Here is an 18,491-nt window from a genome sequence, read left to right as displayed (position 1 = left end):
GTATAGGTTTTGCATGAACACAGTTATGTCTGTATATCTACATTGCACTGGGAAATCTGCAGTTAGGGACCTCTCCGAATTATTGAGGAGTAAGGATGCCAGTATAAAGACTACGGTACATCTAATTCAGGCCATATTCTTTCTGGTCCCTTGCTGTGCATCTGAGAGCTGGACAGTGAATGAGAATGGCAGAACAACAATGCCTTTGAGCTGTGGTGTTGGAGAAGAGCACTGACCATCCCATGGATGGCCAAGAGAACAAACAGAAATATGTGGAGAGCATGCAGCCAGAGTGTTCTTTGGAGGCAAGAATGATGAGGTTTCCATCTCACCATACTTTGGGCATTTTGCTAGGAGGAGCTATTCCTTAGAGGGACATGATGTTGGGAAGGGTGGAGGGTTGGAAAAGGGGAAGGAAGACTCAGTCAGATGGATTGACTCTGTGAATGCTGCAGTGGGCTCTTGTGTGTTAGGAAGTGTGAAGATGGCTCAGAATAGAAAAGGATTTAAATCTTTTGTTCACACGGTCACTATGAGTCATATTCAATGGTACCTAACAACAGCACCTTTTGAAAAGTGTAGAACAAGGGAGTTCTGGTGGTTAGTGGCAAGAAGCTGCCTTGTAATCCTAAAGGCGCACAGTTCAAATCCACCAGATGCCCCACTGGAGAAGTAGGGACAATTTCCTCCTGTGCCAGTTGGATCCAGTTCAACAGTACACAACAAGAAAAGGTGGGGGGAGAAAGTTTTTTTTAAAAAGTGGAACAGTGATACCCTTTTTTTTACATTTATTTTATTTGGGGAATTGGTGTGTTGGTTGTTTTTTTTTAAATACATGATTTATGCTGACATAATGGGCTTGTAGTTTTTAAATGAATAAGTAAGCATTGGGAAACTCTTAATAATATAATTTCTGATTCAGAAGATATTGAAAGATAAAGCTGAAAATGAATACTTAAAAAAATTTTTTTTCCCCTTCTTGTTGTGTACTGTCAAATCACATCTGACTGGCACAGGAGGAGAGAGTTCCTCCTCCTCCAGCAGAGCATCTGGTGGATTCGAACTGTACGCCTTTGGGATTGCAGTGCAGCTTCTTTTGGCACTAGGTCATCAGAGAGCCCCAAATCAATTCTCTTTTGGATTCTCAAAAAATATGAAGGGAACCTTAGACAAAAAAACTTGAGAACCATTTGTTTATGTTAGTTGTATCATGATATTAAAGAAGATATTGATAAAGACATTTTAAAAATCAGTATACAAGTATAAAAATATTCAAAGACTTTTTTTGTAATTGACTAATTTTTATAACTGTCTAATTTATTATTTTTTTTTTAATTGTATGAGCAGGAGACTGGAACCTACGGAACGACCTCTTCAGATTGTGTATGATTACTTATCCAGGCTGGGCTTTGATGACCCAGTGCGCATACAGGAGGAGGCAGCAAACCCTGACCTTGGCTGTATGATCCGATTTTATGGTGGTAAGAAATTTCCATTGGCTTTGTAAATATGTTAACTGTTTTTAAAAATGTAATCATTTCTGCCTCTAGACAGAAGCTTTTTAAAAGCATTTGGCTAATCCTAGTTTTAAGCCAGTTGAACTAATTTAGTTTAAAAACTCAAACAAAAACAGGAGATGGGAGATGAAGAAAAAGAATTATTGGGGTAAAACCACCTTCCATTTTCATTCTTTTATTTTTCAATTTATTCGAAATATGTTATATCTAAATAGTTAGCTTATGTCCTGTTAAAGCTCATGGACTTCTCTCTGGTAATTGGTAGTAATATTAGAGGGGAGGGAGGTATTAATTGTCATATATAACTTGATATTTAATGAATATATCAAATTTCTGTATAATAATAATAGACTAGCTTAAATTCTGTAAGTCTAGTAGATTTAAAAAATTTATTTTAATTAATATTTTAATGAAAGTTTATCAAGAATTTGGATTTCCATTTATTCATTGTTGTATATTTTCCTCCCTAAGTCTAGTATATTTTAAAGTTAGAATTTTTAACTGGTTCTTCTCTTTCTATGTTTCTTTTACTTTTCCCATATAGACCGTTTTTCACTGGATCCCTTTAATAATAAAGTTGTTACTTGCTGTAGAGTCATTTGATCTTTGGCCGTCCCATGTGTTTCAGAGTAGAACTGCTCCAGAGGGCATTCTTGGCTATAATCTTAAGGCGAAACAAATTACTAGGCTCCCCCCCCCGTAGGACCCTGGGTAGGATTGAATTAGAGGTTAGCAGTCAAGTGCAAACTTTTTGTACCGCCTGGGGACCTCTGATGATGAAGTTAGACTAACATACCCTCTGACATGGCTTTGCAGATACTCTTTTATTGATTTAATTTTTTATTGTAATTTGAAAGTTTACAAAGCATATTGGCTTTTCAATAATTCATACACTTAATTTTATAACAATAATCACAGGGTCTCTGTCCATTTATTCTGTATTGCCTTTCTCTTCACTCAGCTTAAGTTTAGTTTTTTTCTATTTATTAATTTTTATTCTCCTTTCTCTCTTCCCCTCCCTGCTAACCATACTAGAATGATTACGTAAACTTTTCTTTCACTTTTTACCATAGTAGGCTTACACAGTTTTGTCTTTTTGTGACAGACTTATATTTCACTCAGCACAATGTCCTCTAGATTCATTCATCCTATCCAGTATTTCACAAGTAATTATTCTTTTTCTTTGTTGTGTATACTCCATGTGTGAATGTTTCATAGCTCCTTCATCCATGATGGACACTTGGGTTTTTTCCATTTCTTTGCTATTGTGAATAATGCTGCAATAAATATAAGTGTGCATATATTTATTCATGTTATATATATATATATATATATATATCCCCCCTAGTAGTGGGATTTGTAACATGCATTCCCACCAGCCGTGCCTGAGAGTTCATCTCTGAAGACTGTGGGTTCTGTCTCTAGCAGATGTTGTTGTTTATGGTCTTATCTAACTTTGTTGTTGTTGTTGGAGTGAGATGATACTACATTTGCTTTGATTTTACATTTGCTTCTAATAGTTAATGACATTGAGTTGTGGTAGCCTTAATGGTAAGGAGTTAATGGAAAGGAGTCACTGTCAACCCAAAGGCAAGTGGCTTGAATCCACCAAATTTTCCATGGTAGAAAGATGGGCAGTTTTCTCCAGTGCAGTTTACAGCCTCTGAAAAGCTCTTGGAAGGTGAGCTGTTAGTGTATTCTGATTGAACAGCACACAGTATCAACAACATAATAGCTAATGATTTTGAGCATTTCTTCATATGTTTTTTGGCCATCTAAATGTCATCTTTAGTGAAGTGCCATTACATTTTGTGATTGAGTTGTCTTTTTATTGTTTTTGAGGTGTTAAGTGTTTTCTGTATGTTTTAGAATTTCGCCATCTCTTAGCTATATTATTCCAAGATATTTTTTCCAGTACTATAGATATTCTTTTTATTCTTTTGGAGAAATTTTTTATGCACATAAGGATTTAATGTGTGTGTGTGTGTGTGTGTGTGTGTGTGTGTGTGTGTGTACACCATCAAATTGGATCTGACTGGTAGAGGAGGAGATTGTCCCTTCTTTTCCAGCAGAGCATCTGGTGGATTCAAACCGTGTATCTCTGGGATTGCAGTGCAGTTTCTTGCCACTAGGCCACCAGAGCTCACCAGGATTTAATTTTCACAGTCATCCAGTTTATCCTTTGCTGATTTTTTTGTGTGCTTTGTTGTATTTGGTAGTTTATTTATGCTATAGATTAGAGCTCCTAAATTTGCCCCAAGTTTTTCTCTGATACTCTTTATGTTAGTTTTTGTGTATGATGTAGCTACTTTTCAACTAATCCATATTTTACTAATACTACTAAGTGACATTTATTGAATGCCTTCTATGTAATACTTAGTGAGTATGAATTATCTCATTTGCAACTAGACTTGTGCAGTAGGAATTGTCAGTCCAATTTTACAGATGACAAAACCGAAGCATAGAACTGTTAGCTTATTCATTGTAACCTGACTCACTTTCCAAATAGTTGAACCAGAATGGTTAAATTATTAGTGTTAACTAACAGTGAACTATTAGTGTTAAGGGCCATATCCATTCACTAAGATTCAAAATTACTTGTTTTAGTTTTGTGTACTTCTTTTTGCTTGTTCGTTTGACATGGTCTTATTTATTGTTAATTATAAAATACCACAACATAACATTTGCCATTTTAACCATTGTCAGGTGACATTAATCACTTTGACAATGTTGTGCAGTCATCATCACTTAGTCATTATTTATTTTCAAAGGTTGTTTCTCAACATTGAAGCTCCACATCTACTAAGCGGTAGTTCCCTATACTCTCAGCCCTTCAGCCTATGGTAATTAATCTGCTTTCTAACTTGATGCATTTGTCTCTTTTGGATATTTTATATATTAGGATTCTGCAATTTATGTTGTTTTGTGCCTAGCTTTTTTCATTTAGCATAATGTTTTCCAGGTTCATCCAAGCATTAGAATCTTGTTCCTTTTTCAAGCTAAATAATCCATTTTCCTTAGGTACCACATTTTGTTAATTGATTCTTTCGTTGACAGACACTTGGGTAGTTTCTTCCTTCTTACTATTGTGAATAATACTGTGAAGAATATTGTTGGTAGAAGTTTGTGTTCCTGTTTTTAATATCTGTAACAACTTTTACAGTATGAAAAGTGACTCTTAATCATTGTTCTTTATAGAAGCTTTTATTTATATTTTTTGTCACAATTTTATTGTTTTGTGACACGTAGTTCCTTAATATGGCTCATTGAGCCTTTCCTGTATTTTTCTCAGGAAATATAAATAGTGCAGAGTTAGGATATAGATTGTGTCTTAAGTTAACTGTACATGTATGTTTGTATTTTGTGACAGTCCTTTTGATGAGACTGTCAGACAAGTATCAGAACTGAGTTGCAATATATACTTGAAATGATGTCATGCCTTTTTTCTTGTCCAATAAAGAAAAGCTTTATGATCCAGTGGCACCACCTATGAACTAGACTTTGAGACACCAGTTTAAATTACAGAATAGTTGTATTTAAAATGTATCATCTATCACCCAGGCCATGAAAAAGATTGTGAAGTCCTTAAAAAAAAGAAATTATTTCTGTAAATGGAAATAAGAGTTATTTTTATATCAATTAAGTGAAAAAGAAAATAAGGCATACTAAAAAATGTATGCTACTTTTCATGTAGAAAAAAAGATAAGTTAATAAATATATCTCTTGAATGAGATTTAAAAAGTGCCAAAAGAGATATATAAAACCAATCCTCCCAGGTTGAATCTAAATATGAGGGGAAAATCTTTTTAAGATTTAAGACTATGACAAATAATACAATACCTGTTATTATAAAACTGGGTTTAAAATAAGTGCACGCATGCATACACTTACCTTGAAACAGTAACATGCTAGTTATTTGATTATGATTGAGCCTGAGTTCTTCATTCTGCATTTTAATTCCATTCGAAAGTTGAGTCTTTAAATGTGAGCTTCCTTTTACTCATGAAAATGACCAGTTCTGATTTTGGTCGTTTTGTTTGGTTTTTAACCACTGTCTGATAAATGAGAGCATGTACTGGATCTTATTAACCCTCAGGGGGCTATTTCTACTAGAGCTTAAAAAATAATTTGTCATAATTATATATTTTTGAGTCATAAACAGAGAACTTTACAATTTAGTTGGATAAACTAGTATCATTTGACTCAGGAAATTCATGTTTGGAAATGAAGTTTTTAAAGATAACTTGTTTTGAAAACAGACAGTATGTGCATATGATACCAAAAGCTTAAGGTACAAAAATTAGATATTTAAAAAAATATTGGCTGTCCGCAACATTCATTATCTGCTTATTAAATCAATAACAAATAGTCCCAGAACTTAAAGTGGTGATACATATTATGTCATATGATTTCTTGCATCAAAAGTCAAGGAGCAAATTAGCTTGCTCATTCTGGCTCTTCTGAGATGGCAGTCAATCTGTGGATTGGGTCTGCAGTCATCTGAAGGGTTGACTGGGGCTGAAGGATTCATTTAGAGATGACTTTTGATAAAAAGACGTGGTTCCTTGCCAGCCATTGACAAGAAATCTCAGTTCTTCACATGTCACTCTCTCAGAGGACTGCCTCACTGCCTGTTAACATAGCTGCTGGTGTCCTAGTGAGTGAAAGGAGAGGAAGACGCACAAGCATGTGCACACATACACATCTCAGTGTGTTTTATAACCTTGCCTCTGTAACTTACCATCATTTCCACCACATTCGCTTTGCTGGGAGTGAGTCACTCACTACGTACTCACTAGTCCAGTTTTTTGTTGTTGTTGTTTTTTAACACTAGTACACATTTGAGAGAAGAGAATCTGGTTCTGCCTTTTGAAGGGAGAAATATCAAAGAGTTTGTAAACAAACCTTAAAGCTACCAGCAAAAGTATGCTTCCCTCTCACCCTTTTTTCTCTTCTAGCTGCAAGTAATATAATAATAGAGACAACCAGGAAAGATAAACTTTTTTTTTAAAAAGAGAACAAAGTTTATTAGTGGTTATTAGGGAATAACAGAGGTAGAAAGTGGAGGGAGGGTACATTTAACAGTGAAGGGAAAATGGCATTGGGTAAAGGTAAAGATGTACAACCAATTATAATACCTGTCAATAACTTAAACATCCATAAAAAGCTAAATTAGCAAAGGTTATGTGAGAGAAATAGTTACTAAGAAATGCCACCAAAAGTAAAACTTACATCCTATACCCTACCAAAACTGACACAGACAGAGGTAGAACACTAGAACAGACCCATTACAAAAGAAGAAATTCAGCAGGTTATAAGAAGACTCCCTTAAAAAAAAAAAGAAAAAGAAAGAAAAAGTAACTCAGGTGGCCTAGTGGCAAGAAGTTGTGCTGCAATCCCAAAGCCTCACGGTTGAAGTACACCTGGAGCTCTGCGGGAGAAGGATGGGAAACCTCCCCGTCAGTGGTTAACTGCCTCTGAAAACCCACCAGAGGGTCAGGTTCCAACAACAGCAACAAAAGCCTAGCCCAGACGGGCATAGCTGAATTTTACCAGACATTCAGAGATGAATGATCACCAATTCTATTTAAATTCCCTTTTTTTTTAATTATTATAGGAAAGATATTTTTAAGTGTTCTCTTTGAAGCAAAGAACTTAAAGGATTGGGTTGATTGTTATGTTCCTTTAAGCTGGAACCAAGCTGTAGCTGAACTTCTAGTAGGTTTTCAGAGGCTGTAAATCACACAGAAGGAGATTGCCCGTCCTTCTTCTGTGGAGCAGCTGGTGGATTTGAACCATGTGTCTTTGGGATTGTAACATAGCTTCTTACCACTAGGCCACTAAAGCTCCATTGGGTAGGTAGAGTGGTCACTAGCTTAGCTAGAGTAACCACCACAACAAGGTAAAGATAAACAACCCAGTCGCTAAATGGGCACAGGATATGAACAGACACTTCACCAAAGAAGAAAAGAAGACATTCAGATGGCTAACAAGCACATGAATAAATGTTCAAAATTCCTAGCTCTAAGAGAGTTGTAAATCAAAACAACTATGAGATATCATCACCCCAGTAAGAATAGCAAAATTCAACAGACCAGCAAACAACAAATGCTAGCGAGGTTGTGGAGAAACTGGAACCCTTATCCATTGTTGGTGGGAGTGTAAAATAGTGCAGCCACTCTGGAAGGTGATATGGCGCTTTCTCAAAAAGTTGGAAATAGGAATACCATTTGACCCAGCAGTTCCACTACTGGGAATATACCCTAAAGCTTAGCTAGAGTAACATGAGGACTGAAGTTCGGACAACTTAAACTTGGTGTGTTCTCTCATTACTAGAGTTATGTAGTACCTCAGGCAGAGACAGGTGGCGTAATCCTTAGGGAGATGTTTTGCTAACTGAAAGGTGACACTTCTCTGCTGGTTCAAATCTACTAGCCACTCTGTAGGAGAAAGAGAGGCAGTCTCCTCCTGTGTGATTTACAGCCTGAGAAAAGTCACTGGAGGTCAGCTATGTGCTCATTTTAAATTGACAGGAATATTGTTGTTATGTGCCATCAAGTAGGGTATGACTCAAAGCTGCTTTATGAACAACAGATCTGAGCCTTGGCTGATCCTGCTCCATCCTGATTATCTCTAACATTTGTGTGTCCTCCAGCACCTTGCTGCAGTCATTGTGTCAACCTATCTCACTGAAGATCTTCCTCTTTGCCAACCCTCCACCTTTCCAACAAGTATAATATTGTTATTATGTTGATATTGTTGTTATATTGGTATTGTTATGTTCTGTTGAGATGACCCATATTGACACTCTGGACAGTGACTCTGAACCTTGTCCTATCCTGAGCCACCAGCACAGTCTCTGACACACTTGACCCCATTGTCACAGTCACTGTGTCAATCCATCTCATCTAGTATCTTCTTCTCCTGTCCCAGCCCTCTACCCTTCTGAGCATGATGTCCTCCCAGGACTGATCCCTCTTGGTGACATGCCCGAAGTAAGTGAGATGGAGCTTCAAAATTCTTGCCTCCAGGGGAGGGGTTTGTGGGAATTGTGCAACAATGAATGAAAAAAAGAGAAAGGGGGAAAAAAATCCTTGCTTCCAAGGAGCAAACTGATTTCACCCTCTCCAGAACAGACCTTTTTGTTCTCTTGGCAGTCCATGGTATATTCATTATTCTTCTCCAGCACCACAACTCAAAAGGCTGAAAATATACATACATACATACATACATATATACATACATACATACATACATACATACATAATCTCTCCCTAGCCTCACAGCATTTTTATTTGTTTTGAACCTTTGCCATTGTTGCTGGAATGAGACATTTTAGCTTTGGTTTACATCGCTCTAGGAAGCCATACTGGCACAATGATTAAAGTGCTTAGTTGCTAACTGAAAAGTTGGTGGTTCAAATCCACCAGCTGTTCTGCAGGAGAAGGATGTGGCTATCTATTTCTGTAAAGAAAACAGCTTTGGAACTGCGTCATTCTCCTCTGTCTTACAGAGTTGTTGTGAGTCAGCATAGATTTGATGGCAACAGGTTTAATTTCGTTTTAATGGCTATTGATCCAAAGTATATTTTCATGTGTGTATTAGGCATTTGAATGTCTGCTTTGGTGAAATACCTGTTCATGTTCTTTGCCTCTTTTTTTTTTTTTTTAAAAAAGTAATTATTTGGGGTTTTGTTGTTGTTGTTGTCATTGTTGGTGTGTTGAAGTCTTCCATAAATTTAGAAGTTAAGTCCCAGTTAGATACATTGTAAATTTTTCCCCTCCATCTATAGATTTCTTTTTGTTGACTTATTTTTTAGGAGGTACTATTTATTTCATCTGTATTCTGTTGTTTGTGGACTTTGATAGTCTATGCCATAAATTCGGGCTCTGAGGCTTATTAAGTTCCTTTCTTCCAAAGCAACGGAATACATGAGTTCATGACTTGTGAGCTACCCCTCATTTCCCAGCCTTTTGTGCAGTTCGAAATGCACATTTTCTTCAATGAGATGGAATAGAATTGATGTATGCTGCTTCTACATCTGGTACCTAAAACCTCCTGCGCGTGCTTCTCAGTGTTCTTCTTCTGTGAGCCAGGTTGGCATAATGAGAGCAGTGCTTGATTCCATGTGTTGGAAAATGTCAGAGTCACCCTCAGCCTTAGTTTCTGCATGACAGTCCTGTACCCTGGCAGCCTGAGTACCCGCCTCTAAGAGAGAAGTCATTTTGTCTTTCTCTGATACTGTTACAGTCCTGTTGTTACTATTTTCATAGTGATGTTAGCCTATTATAATTTAAATTGTAACTAATGCAGATTGCTTATATGTGTTTATGAAGAAAGCAAGGAAATCATTATTAGAAAAGTAAAAATGTTAATAGGCCTTTAGGGTGGAGGAAGGAGAATGTCATTCATACAAGTACAGTTTTTGAGTCAGTACTAGACAATATATTTAAAAGTTCGACTAAGTATATTTAGAATAAATAGACAGTTCCTACATTTACTTAACATTTTTTTCATCAACAGAATTTGAGAATATTCATTTCTCTTCACTTTTGCCAACATTAGATAACATTGTTAAAATTAATCTTTGTTCCAAATTGTGAAAAATAGTATATCTCTTAATATGCACATCTTGAACTTTATTTTTAAAAGGCAATTGTAACAGCATATTAGAAAAATATCCCACCATCCTAAATACAACTGCTTTTTTGGTTGCGTATGTTAATTTTTAACATTTGTAGTTATTGTTCATTTTTCCCTTTAAACCTTTTTTTGGCTTTTGTTATGCATGTGATGTATGTAGTTATTTGCTGTGATGCTTTCATTTTGTCATAATTAAAGCCATTTACTGCTTCATATATAATCACTATTATCAATTTCGTTTATCTCCTTTCAGAATGTTCTAAGTTTCATTCCAATGTAGTACATACTTTAAGTAATATATAGTTTTGTTTTATATATAAATATCATTTGCTCTTGATCTTTATAATTTTTTTTCACCCATGGACATTTTATAACCAGTTTTACAGTTTCATTTTCTCTTGTGATTCTCTTTATGGTAGATCTCTTAACATGAAATAATTAATCATAGGATATACATACTTCATATTTGTACATTTAGAGCGTTAATAGTACAAGTACAACTGAACACATTAGATCCCATAGGAGTATATCAAGGGGATCTGGTGATACACTGCATAATGAGCTGTGCCGTTCACCAAAGTCAACGCTTGGCGTCTGCGAGCTGTGCCAAGGGAGAAAGATGGACAGTCTCTTCCCGTTAAGATTTATAGCTTTGGAAACCTGATAGAAGGTGACTAAGGGTCAGAACTGACTCTATAGCAGTGGGTAGTAATGTACCAGAATATCCTTGTCCATATCATCATCTTTCAGTATTACTAAATCTTTCAATTTCACAGATTTGTTCTGTAAAATAATCTTATTGCTTTATTGTTTGCTTCCCTGATTGCTGGAATAGTTTAATATTTTCATTAGCTGTTTAGGGGCTTTTGAAGGATTCATTCATGTTTTTGTGCCTGTTTTATCTTTTATCATACTAATATAAAAGATTTCTGAATATATTCTTAATATTTACATTTGGATACTTTATTCGTGATACTTTTTTTCTTAGCTTTTAATTTTAAAAAGTTTTGTTAATTGTATCTTACATGTAGAGGCTTTTAATTTTTCATGTAGTCATTCATTAACCTTTTTCTTTAATGCATTTGAGTACGTTTCACTGTCCTAGGTGACAAACATTCTGTATTCCTTCAATATTTTTGTATATAAAATACATTTTTTTGAGATAGAGTTTTAACATTAATTTTTTTTCTCTATAGGTAAGCAGTTGTCCTAAAGCGTTATAGAATAATCTGTATTTTTCCGACTGATAAATGATTACTATTGTTAAAACTACTTTTCAAGGCCAAATCTATTTCTGTGCTCTCTTCTATTATATTGCTCTATTTGTCTTATGTATTAACAAAACTTTTAATTAATGTACCTGTATATTTTGTGTCCTGATAGAGAAGTTCTCACTTAGTGTTCCTTTGTAGACAAATCAAAGCCATATCTAGAACTCAGGGAAGTCTGGAAAGGTAATACTTGAATTAGTTCTTTAAAAATTGACAGGATTTCAGTAAGTAGAAATGGAAAAAAGAGCCTATGTGGGAAATTAGAAATTCCACCCATGTTCTCTGAGTCACAGATAATTTAAGTCCAGATTGTTCAGAGCCTTCAGTGCAATATAAGGCATTTAGCTATGCACTGAGGATGACAGAAGAATTAATGGCTTTGAACTGTGGTACTGGAGAAGAGTATTGAACTGTACCATGGACTGCCAAGAGATTAAATGGGTCTGTCCTGGAGAGGGTGAAAGTAGGTTGGTCTTTGGAAGCATGGATTTTGGAACTTTCTCACATACTTTGGGTATGTTTCCAGGAAAGACCAGTACTTAAAGACATTATTTTTCAAAGGGGAGAGGGTCGTCACAAGAGAGGAAGACCCCCGGATGAGATGAATTGACACAGTGACTGTGCCCCTGGGATCAGGAGTGTCAGAGGCAGTGAGGTTGGCTCAGGATAAGCAAAGTTCAGAGCCGTTGTTCATAGGGTTACTTGATGGCACATAACAACATATACACAGAAAATTTGGTTGTCAAAAGAAAGGATAACAATGGCATCCATAGTAAAATGTTCATAGGCTAAATTTCACAAGCAATCCCCATACAACTTTAGTGATGAATAATATTTTAGGGCCAAATCTTATTTTCTAATACTAGTATTGATTGCTTACTTATATTTATGAATGGGGTTGCTGAATTTTAGTGTGTTATAGTGTCTTTTTCTCGAAGTGTCCTTGTACTGTTTTGAAGCTTTGATGCCTTAGTCCTTAGGAGTTGTGCTGCAAACCCATTGTGTAATGAGACCCTCTCTAGTGGTTTGAATACATGAGCATCTCCAAGGGAGAAAGAGGAACAGTCTCTTTTCATGCAGCTTCAGAAACCCAATAGGAGGGTCATTTATGAGTCGATTCCTACTCAGTGACAATGAGGTTTTGGAGGTTATTACTGGTTTTAGTTACACCACTTTAATGGTGAATTCGGATTTTTTTTTTCTCTACAGAAAAACCATGCCAGATGGATCATCTGGACCGAATCCTTCTGTCTGGCATCTATAATGTACGCAAGGGAAAGACCCAGCTGCATAAGTGGGCTGAACGCCTAGTTGTTCTTTGTGGCACCTGCCTCATTGTTTCTTCAGTGAAGGATTGTCAGACTGGAAAGATGCACATTTTGCCTCTGGTTGGGGGAAAGGTAAGACTCATAAGGATGAGTTATTCTTCATTTGATTCTCTCAGTTAAACTGCCTCATGTACTCTCATAGCCGTTTTCCATCTTTTTAAAGAGACTTAACATGAATTATTAAAGATTTAATATTTTCGTTTTCTAGAGTATTTAGGCTTACATAAGAGAAACCAACTCAGTCTGATTTAAGCAAGAAAGGCTTGTTCTCTCCAGGCTCTCTGGGAGGGCCTCACCATGCCCATAATGCTACACAAGAATGGGCCTGTTGAGGACACCCCTGCCTCTGTTTCTGGGCACTAGATGCTGTTTCCTGCAACATTGAGAATAGACAGAATGCTACCACTGAAACCCACATCTGACAACCAGAAGTAGTTGCCAGTATCTATCATCAAAATAGATTCTCCACAGTTTCTCTTTGCCCCTTTTGATTAAAATTCAGAGTCTCGGGTTGTCATAAACCCTTTTCCAGCAACCAGGGAAGCACGGAAGCGAGGATTTGCTACTTTTTGATCTAGAGAAAGAGACTTCACCATCATAGAAAAAGAGTTCACTCCTTATAACAATCAATCCGGCAAGATCAGAAGCACAGCATTTGCTCAGAGGTAAAGCTCAGAAGGCAGGAAAAGGTGAGAAAAAAGAATGAATAAAATAGGAAACACAAGGAGCAAGTAGAAAGGTTATTAATCTAGGGATTGTAATCAGTCATGAATCATCACGAGTATGGATTGTTGAAAAGAAACCAAATTTGCTTTCAACTCAACAATAAAAAGTTAAAATAAATTGAGATGCTAATAAATTGATCAAGATTACTTTAAACAGATATATCTCTATTTATAAAACCAAACTTAGCCCCACTGCCTTCGAGTCAATTCCAGCGCTTGGAAACCCTCTGTTGGGTTTCTAAGGATGTAAATCATAGTGGGAACAGACTGCCTGATCTTTCTTCTGCAGAACAGCTGCTGGCTTTGAACTTGCCAGCTTTTCAGTTTGCATCCCAGTGCTGAATCTGCTAAGCCATAGACTACACAATTCCACTTCTACTGTTCTTATCATTTAGACTTGAATATTATAATGCAATCTAGATACAATAGCATTACGAGATGGAATGATTGTGACTGCATACTTTTAAGTGTTGTTGTTATTGTTAGGTGCCATCAAGTTGACTTCTACTCAGAGCAATTCTATAGACAAAAGACTGAAACCCTACCCAATCCTGTGGCACACTCTTGATCTCCAGTGTGCGTAAGACTTTTGTTGGAGTTATTGTGCCAGGCCATTTCATTGAGGGTCTTCCTCTCCTTCACTGATCCTCTACTTCTCCAAGGATTGGCCCTTCATATGCTTGTAGTATATGAGACAAAGTTTCACTGTCCTTGCCTCTAAGGAGCACTGTGGCTGCGTTTCTTCCCAAACTGATCGTTTATACTTTGAACAGTCTATGGTCAGTGCAGGACTCTTTGCTAACACCACAATTCCAAGGAATCAATTCTTTTTTAGTGTTCTTTCATATTCATATGAAGCAGTTAAAAGTACTGTGACTTAAGTCAGGCGCACTTTAGTCTTTATACCGAATTCACAGCAATATAAATAAGATATATGGTAAAAATAAATAGATAAAAAGGATGTCTTTATCTATATCATAATGTTGGACAAGATGATTACTTGATGCCAGAGACTATGGTGATATTTTTTTTCCTCTTAAAAGAAGGCTGGGGGAAAAATAGTTGCTAGCAATGACTATAGCTAAGGCTTGTTGCTAACTGCAGTCCTAGGCAGGTGGGAAGATTCAGGTATACAGCCTGTGACCAGGAAGTAAACCCAGTACCCAGTGACTTAATGAACGGTTGTGTATAATTTTAGTATCAACCATGGGACGGTAACCCACCTCTATATACGTGACTGGTTCTGGTTTTAGAGGTTGAAGGGGAAAATGTAAAAGTTAAGTAGAATTTCTAGAAAGGGGTGAGGGATGATAGGAGTTGAAGTTGGTAGAGAGGAACTGGAAGACAAAGCAAGAAAGAGAATGAACTCTCAGTAAAATGAACCTTTAACCCAAATTTAAAAAACTTCTTCTGGTGGCCTAGTGGATAAGGAATTGTTCAGCCAACCCAAAGCCAAGCGGTTTGAATCCACCAGCTGCTCTCCAGGGGAAAGATGGGGGATCTCCTATGTGATTTATAGCTTCTAAAAACCTGTTCAAGTGCTCGCTTCGGCAGCACATATACTAAAATTGGAACGATACAGAGAAGATTAGCATGGCCCCTGCGCAAGGATGACACGCAAATTCGTGAAGCTTAAAAAAAAGAAAGAAAAGAAACCTGTTCAAGGGTCAGCTATGAGTCAGTTTAAACTTAATGGACTATAACAAAAACAAATATCTATTGACTACCTTTATAAAAAGCCCAGGAAATGTTTGCATACATTTAGAATAATTTTTGAATGATTATCAGGGATAGGAAGGGATTGACAATTGTAGTGAAAATTAATAAATAAGTTTTTGTTGTTGTTGTTGATCATCTTCAAGTCAAGCACGACATATAGCAACCCTATGAACAAAAGGCCTAAAGCCCCTCTACAACTACCAACATTTATCAAAGTTCATAGAGTTTTTGGATGCATGTTGTTTAGGAAGTGGATGCCACTCCTGCTTCCCGAATAAATAAGTTGAGTGAAAGAAATACAATATACAGTAAAGAATTAATCAGATGATATAATTAATTACGTTAATAATTTGTAATGAATATAAAATGTGTGCAAATGCTTAAATGAAAAACTAATACAATTTGTTAACTTTCACTTTAAAAAGTATTGTTAAGAATGAACATCTACAGCAATCAGGAGATAAACTCACTTTACAACTTTTATTTTGTGTGTATATCTGATTTGTGTGAATGTTTACAAGCAAATTGATTTTCCATTCACAATTCATATACATTTTGTCTGACAACATTAATTACAATATCCACAGTGTACTGTACTATCCTACTTCATTCCTTTTATATCTCATTTCCATTAATCCTTTTGCTTTCTTGGTACTGGGGCAAATGCTGTGCTTTCGGCCTTACTTGGTTGGGTCTTGTAAGGAATGAGTGCCTCCTTGGTTTTATTGTTCAACTTTTAGGCCCATCATTTAACTGAAAGTTGAGTCACTGGGGTGAGTTTTGTTCTGATTGAAAGGGTGACTAAGAACTAAGGCAGAGTCTTAGAGGGTGCACTGATCTCTTTCAGACCAGTGAGCCTGGTCAGTTTTATGTTTTTAAGTTTTATTACATATTTCCCCCCTCTCTCTCCAGGACCTTTAGAGTGCCTAGCTGTGGAAGCTGGGCACCATCTAGTTCTGCTAGTTTTAGGGTCATGAAAATTAAGGTTCAAGCAGTCATTAGTCTATTAAGGTTCAAACTGTCCATTAGTCTTTTGAACTAATAGTGTCTGTACATGTTTGCTTTTCTTCCTTCTTTGTTCCAGACAGGGAGAAACCAATAGTTGCACCTTAGATGACCAGAAGATTAACTCATTTTGAATTGAAATGGATCTAAATGAAAATCCTGAAATTAATTTAAAATTGATGTGCTTCAATACAATAGGATGGATACAGTTGGGGTTGGGAGAGAGGGGAAAAAAGCATGGATACTGCACTGGAATAGGTGAAGGGAAGGACTAAAAGGAATGGACAGTTGGACATTGTATGTGTGACAGTTAAAAATCTGGAACAAAACAAGCATTACAAAGTGAGTGGGAGAAGGAGGAAAATGTGTGTGTATGAATGAATGAAAATCAGTCTCCCTGTCAAGTTTCACTAAAATCACAATTTTAAAAAGTGTATAAAGTTTTAAATTAAAAAATCATGAGATGTTTATAAAATAAAAGAAAAAAAGAGAGAAAAAGAATAAAAGGATATACAGAAAAGAAATTGTGAAGCAGAAATGAATGTGGAATAGTGTATTACAACATTGGAAATAAAAATACAGTTTCTTAGTAAGACACAAAGATAAAATTAGTGAATTTTGAAATACGTCTTTTCCACCTGAATACAGTAGAATTTTGTTCAGAGTAGCAGTATGTGCAGATCAGAAATTCTATCGTCCAGTTGTTTCTGCAGCTCATTGTGGCTAGTGAGAAGATAGATACTTCTTGGAGATAGGACATGTTCAATTCCACACCCCTGAAATAAAACCAGATAGCAAAATAAACGGGGTCACAAAAAATATTTGGTTTCTTCGTGCATAAAATGTTGTGTTTCCACTATATTGTGGTTTGCTAAATGTGTATTAAAAACCAGATCCACTTCCCTCAAAGTGATTCTGACTCAGAGTGGCCCTCCTTTGGGTTTCTGAGGCTGTAAACCTTTCTGGGAGGAGAATTGCAATAGTGGAAAGATTTGCTGACCTTTTAGTTAGTCGTGTACTTCCATGGTACACTTCCCCACCAGAGCTCCTCAAGTGTACGATATAACATTATGAAAGTGTTTAAAATATTATGAGAATAACCAAAATGTGACGTAGAACATGAAAAGAGCACAACCTGTCAGAAGAATAGTGCTGCTAGACTTGCTGTGTGGATGATTGCCGCAAACTTTCAGTTTGTAAAAAAAAAAAAAAATACCTTGTCTACAAAATGCAGTAAGGTGGAGCTCAGTAAAACGAGGTGTGCTCATTAACTAGAAGTTTCGTGATGGTGCTTTTAAAATGAGCCAGTCTTTTATGACTTGGCCCTTTGCCCTGCTGTTTCTTCCTTTATGGAACACAGTCATCTTGGAAGTGGAGCAGTCATATGGTGATTATGAACTGACAAGCATATGCCAGGAATGACTGAGTGCAAAGTAGAAAAACAATGTCCGTACCAGCATTATGGAGCTTTGTACTAGTCCTGGGATGACACTTCTTTTTTTTTTTTTAAAAAAACAACCCTACTGTTTTTCTAGGTTCTAGTAATAATTGAATATAATTAATTGATATATTGAAGAATTGCACATCATTATACATCAACATAAGAGATTTAAAGTGAAGAGAAAAAAGATATATAAAGATAAACGAGAACTTTCTAGAAGTGAAGGAAGAACAGGTCTTCAGGTTGAAAGTACACTGGGTATTGAATTATTATCTGCCATTGACTTGATTATGACTCAGAATGACCTTATGAATAAGAAATAAATAAAAATAGATCTGTATTTGCATTACTGTAGTGCAGCTTCAGAACATGAAAGACAAGAAATAAATCATTAACACTTGCAGAAATAAAAAGCTTACCTACAAAAGGATCGACCACTGACAACAAACTTATCTGCAACAGCAGGCACTGGCAGATTGCCAGAGACTGCAGAATTGCTGAAAGAAGCAGTATTACTATACTTTTCTATCCAGCCATATTTTCTTGAACTTACATAGAGAAACTAAAAGCTTGTATAGCCTCACTGAAAATTTCTAAAGGATGCTCACCCAAAATCTAATGAAAGAGAAAAAGAAGAAAGTAAATTCAAAGGGGAGATGTAAGATAACAGTAAGTTCAGGAATTGATAAAACACGTTGGTATATTTAATTTAATGTTGATTGTAGAATTAAACTTTTTTCTTGTGTTTTAAAAAAGTTCAGACTACCCTGAATGAAGGGACCTCTGGTGGCCTAGTGGTAAGAAGCAGCACTGCAATATCAAAGGAACGTAGTTCGAATACA

The 18,491-nt window shown here is 36.2% G+C and overlaps 1 protein-coding gene across 2 annotated transcripts in view; it reads left to right on the top strand.

Moving 5' to 3' along the window:
• PHLPP2 (PH domain and leucine rich repeat protein phosphatase 2) overlaps positions 1-18,491 on the top strand; it is a 77,218-nt gene that overhangs the window by 16,460 nt on the left and 42,267 nt on the right. For both annotated transcript variants that reach the window (XM_006878629.1, XM_006878630.1), the window contains 2 exons: positions 1,348-1,481; positions 12,641-12,831. In XM_006878629.1, the coding sequence (XP_006878691.1) occupies positions 1,348-1,481; positions 12,641-12,831 (325 nt within the window). The remainder of the gene's footprint in view (positions 1-1,347; positions 1,482-12,640; positions 12,832-18,491) is intronic.

This window comes from Elephantulus edwardii, unplaced genomic scaffold (assembly GCF_000299155.1).
Source record: "Elephantulus edwardii isolate Elephantulus edwardi_28Jun2011 unplaced genomic scaffold, EleEdw1.0 scaffold00001, whole genome shotgun sequence".
Lineage (NCBI taxonomy): Eukaryota > Metazoa > Chordata > Mammalia > Macroscelidea > Macroscelididae > Elephantulus > Elephantulus edwardii.
Note: the sequence above shows the minus strand (reverse complement) of the source record. Positions and strands in the feature narration are given on the sequence as shown.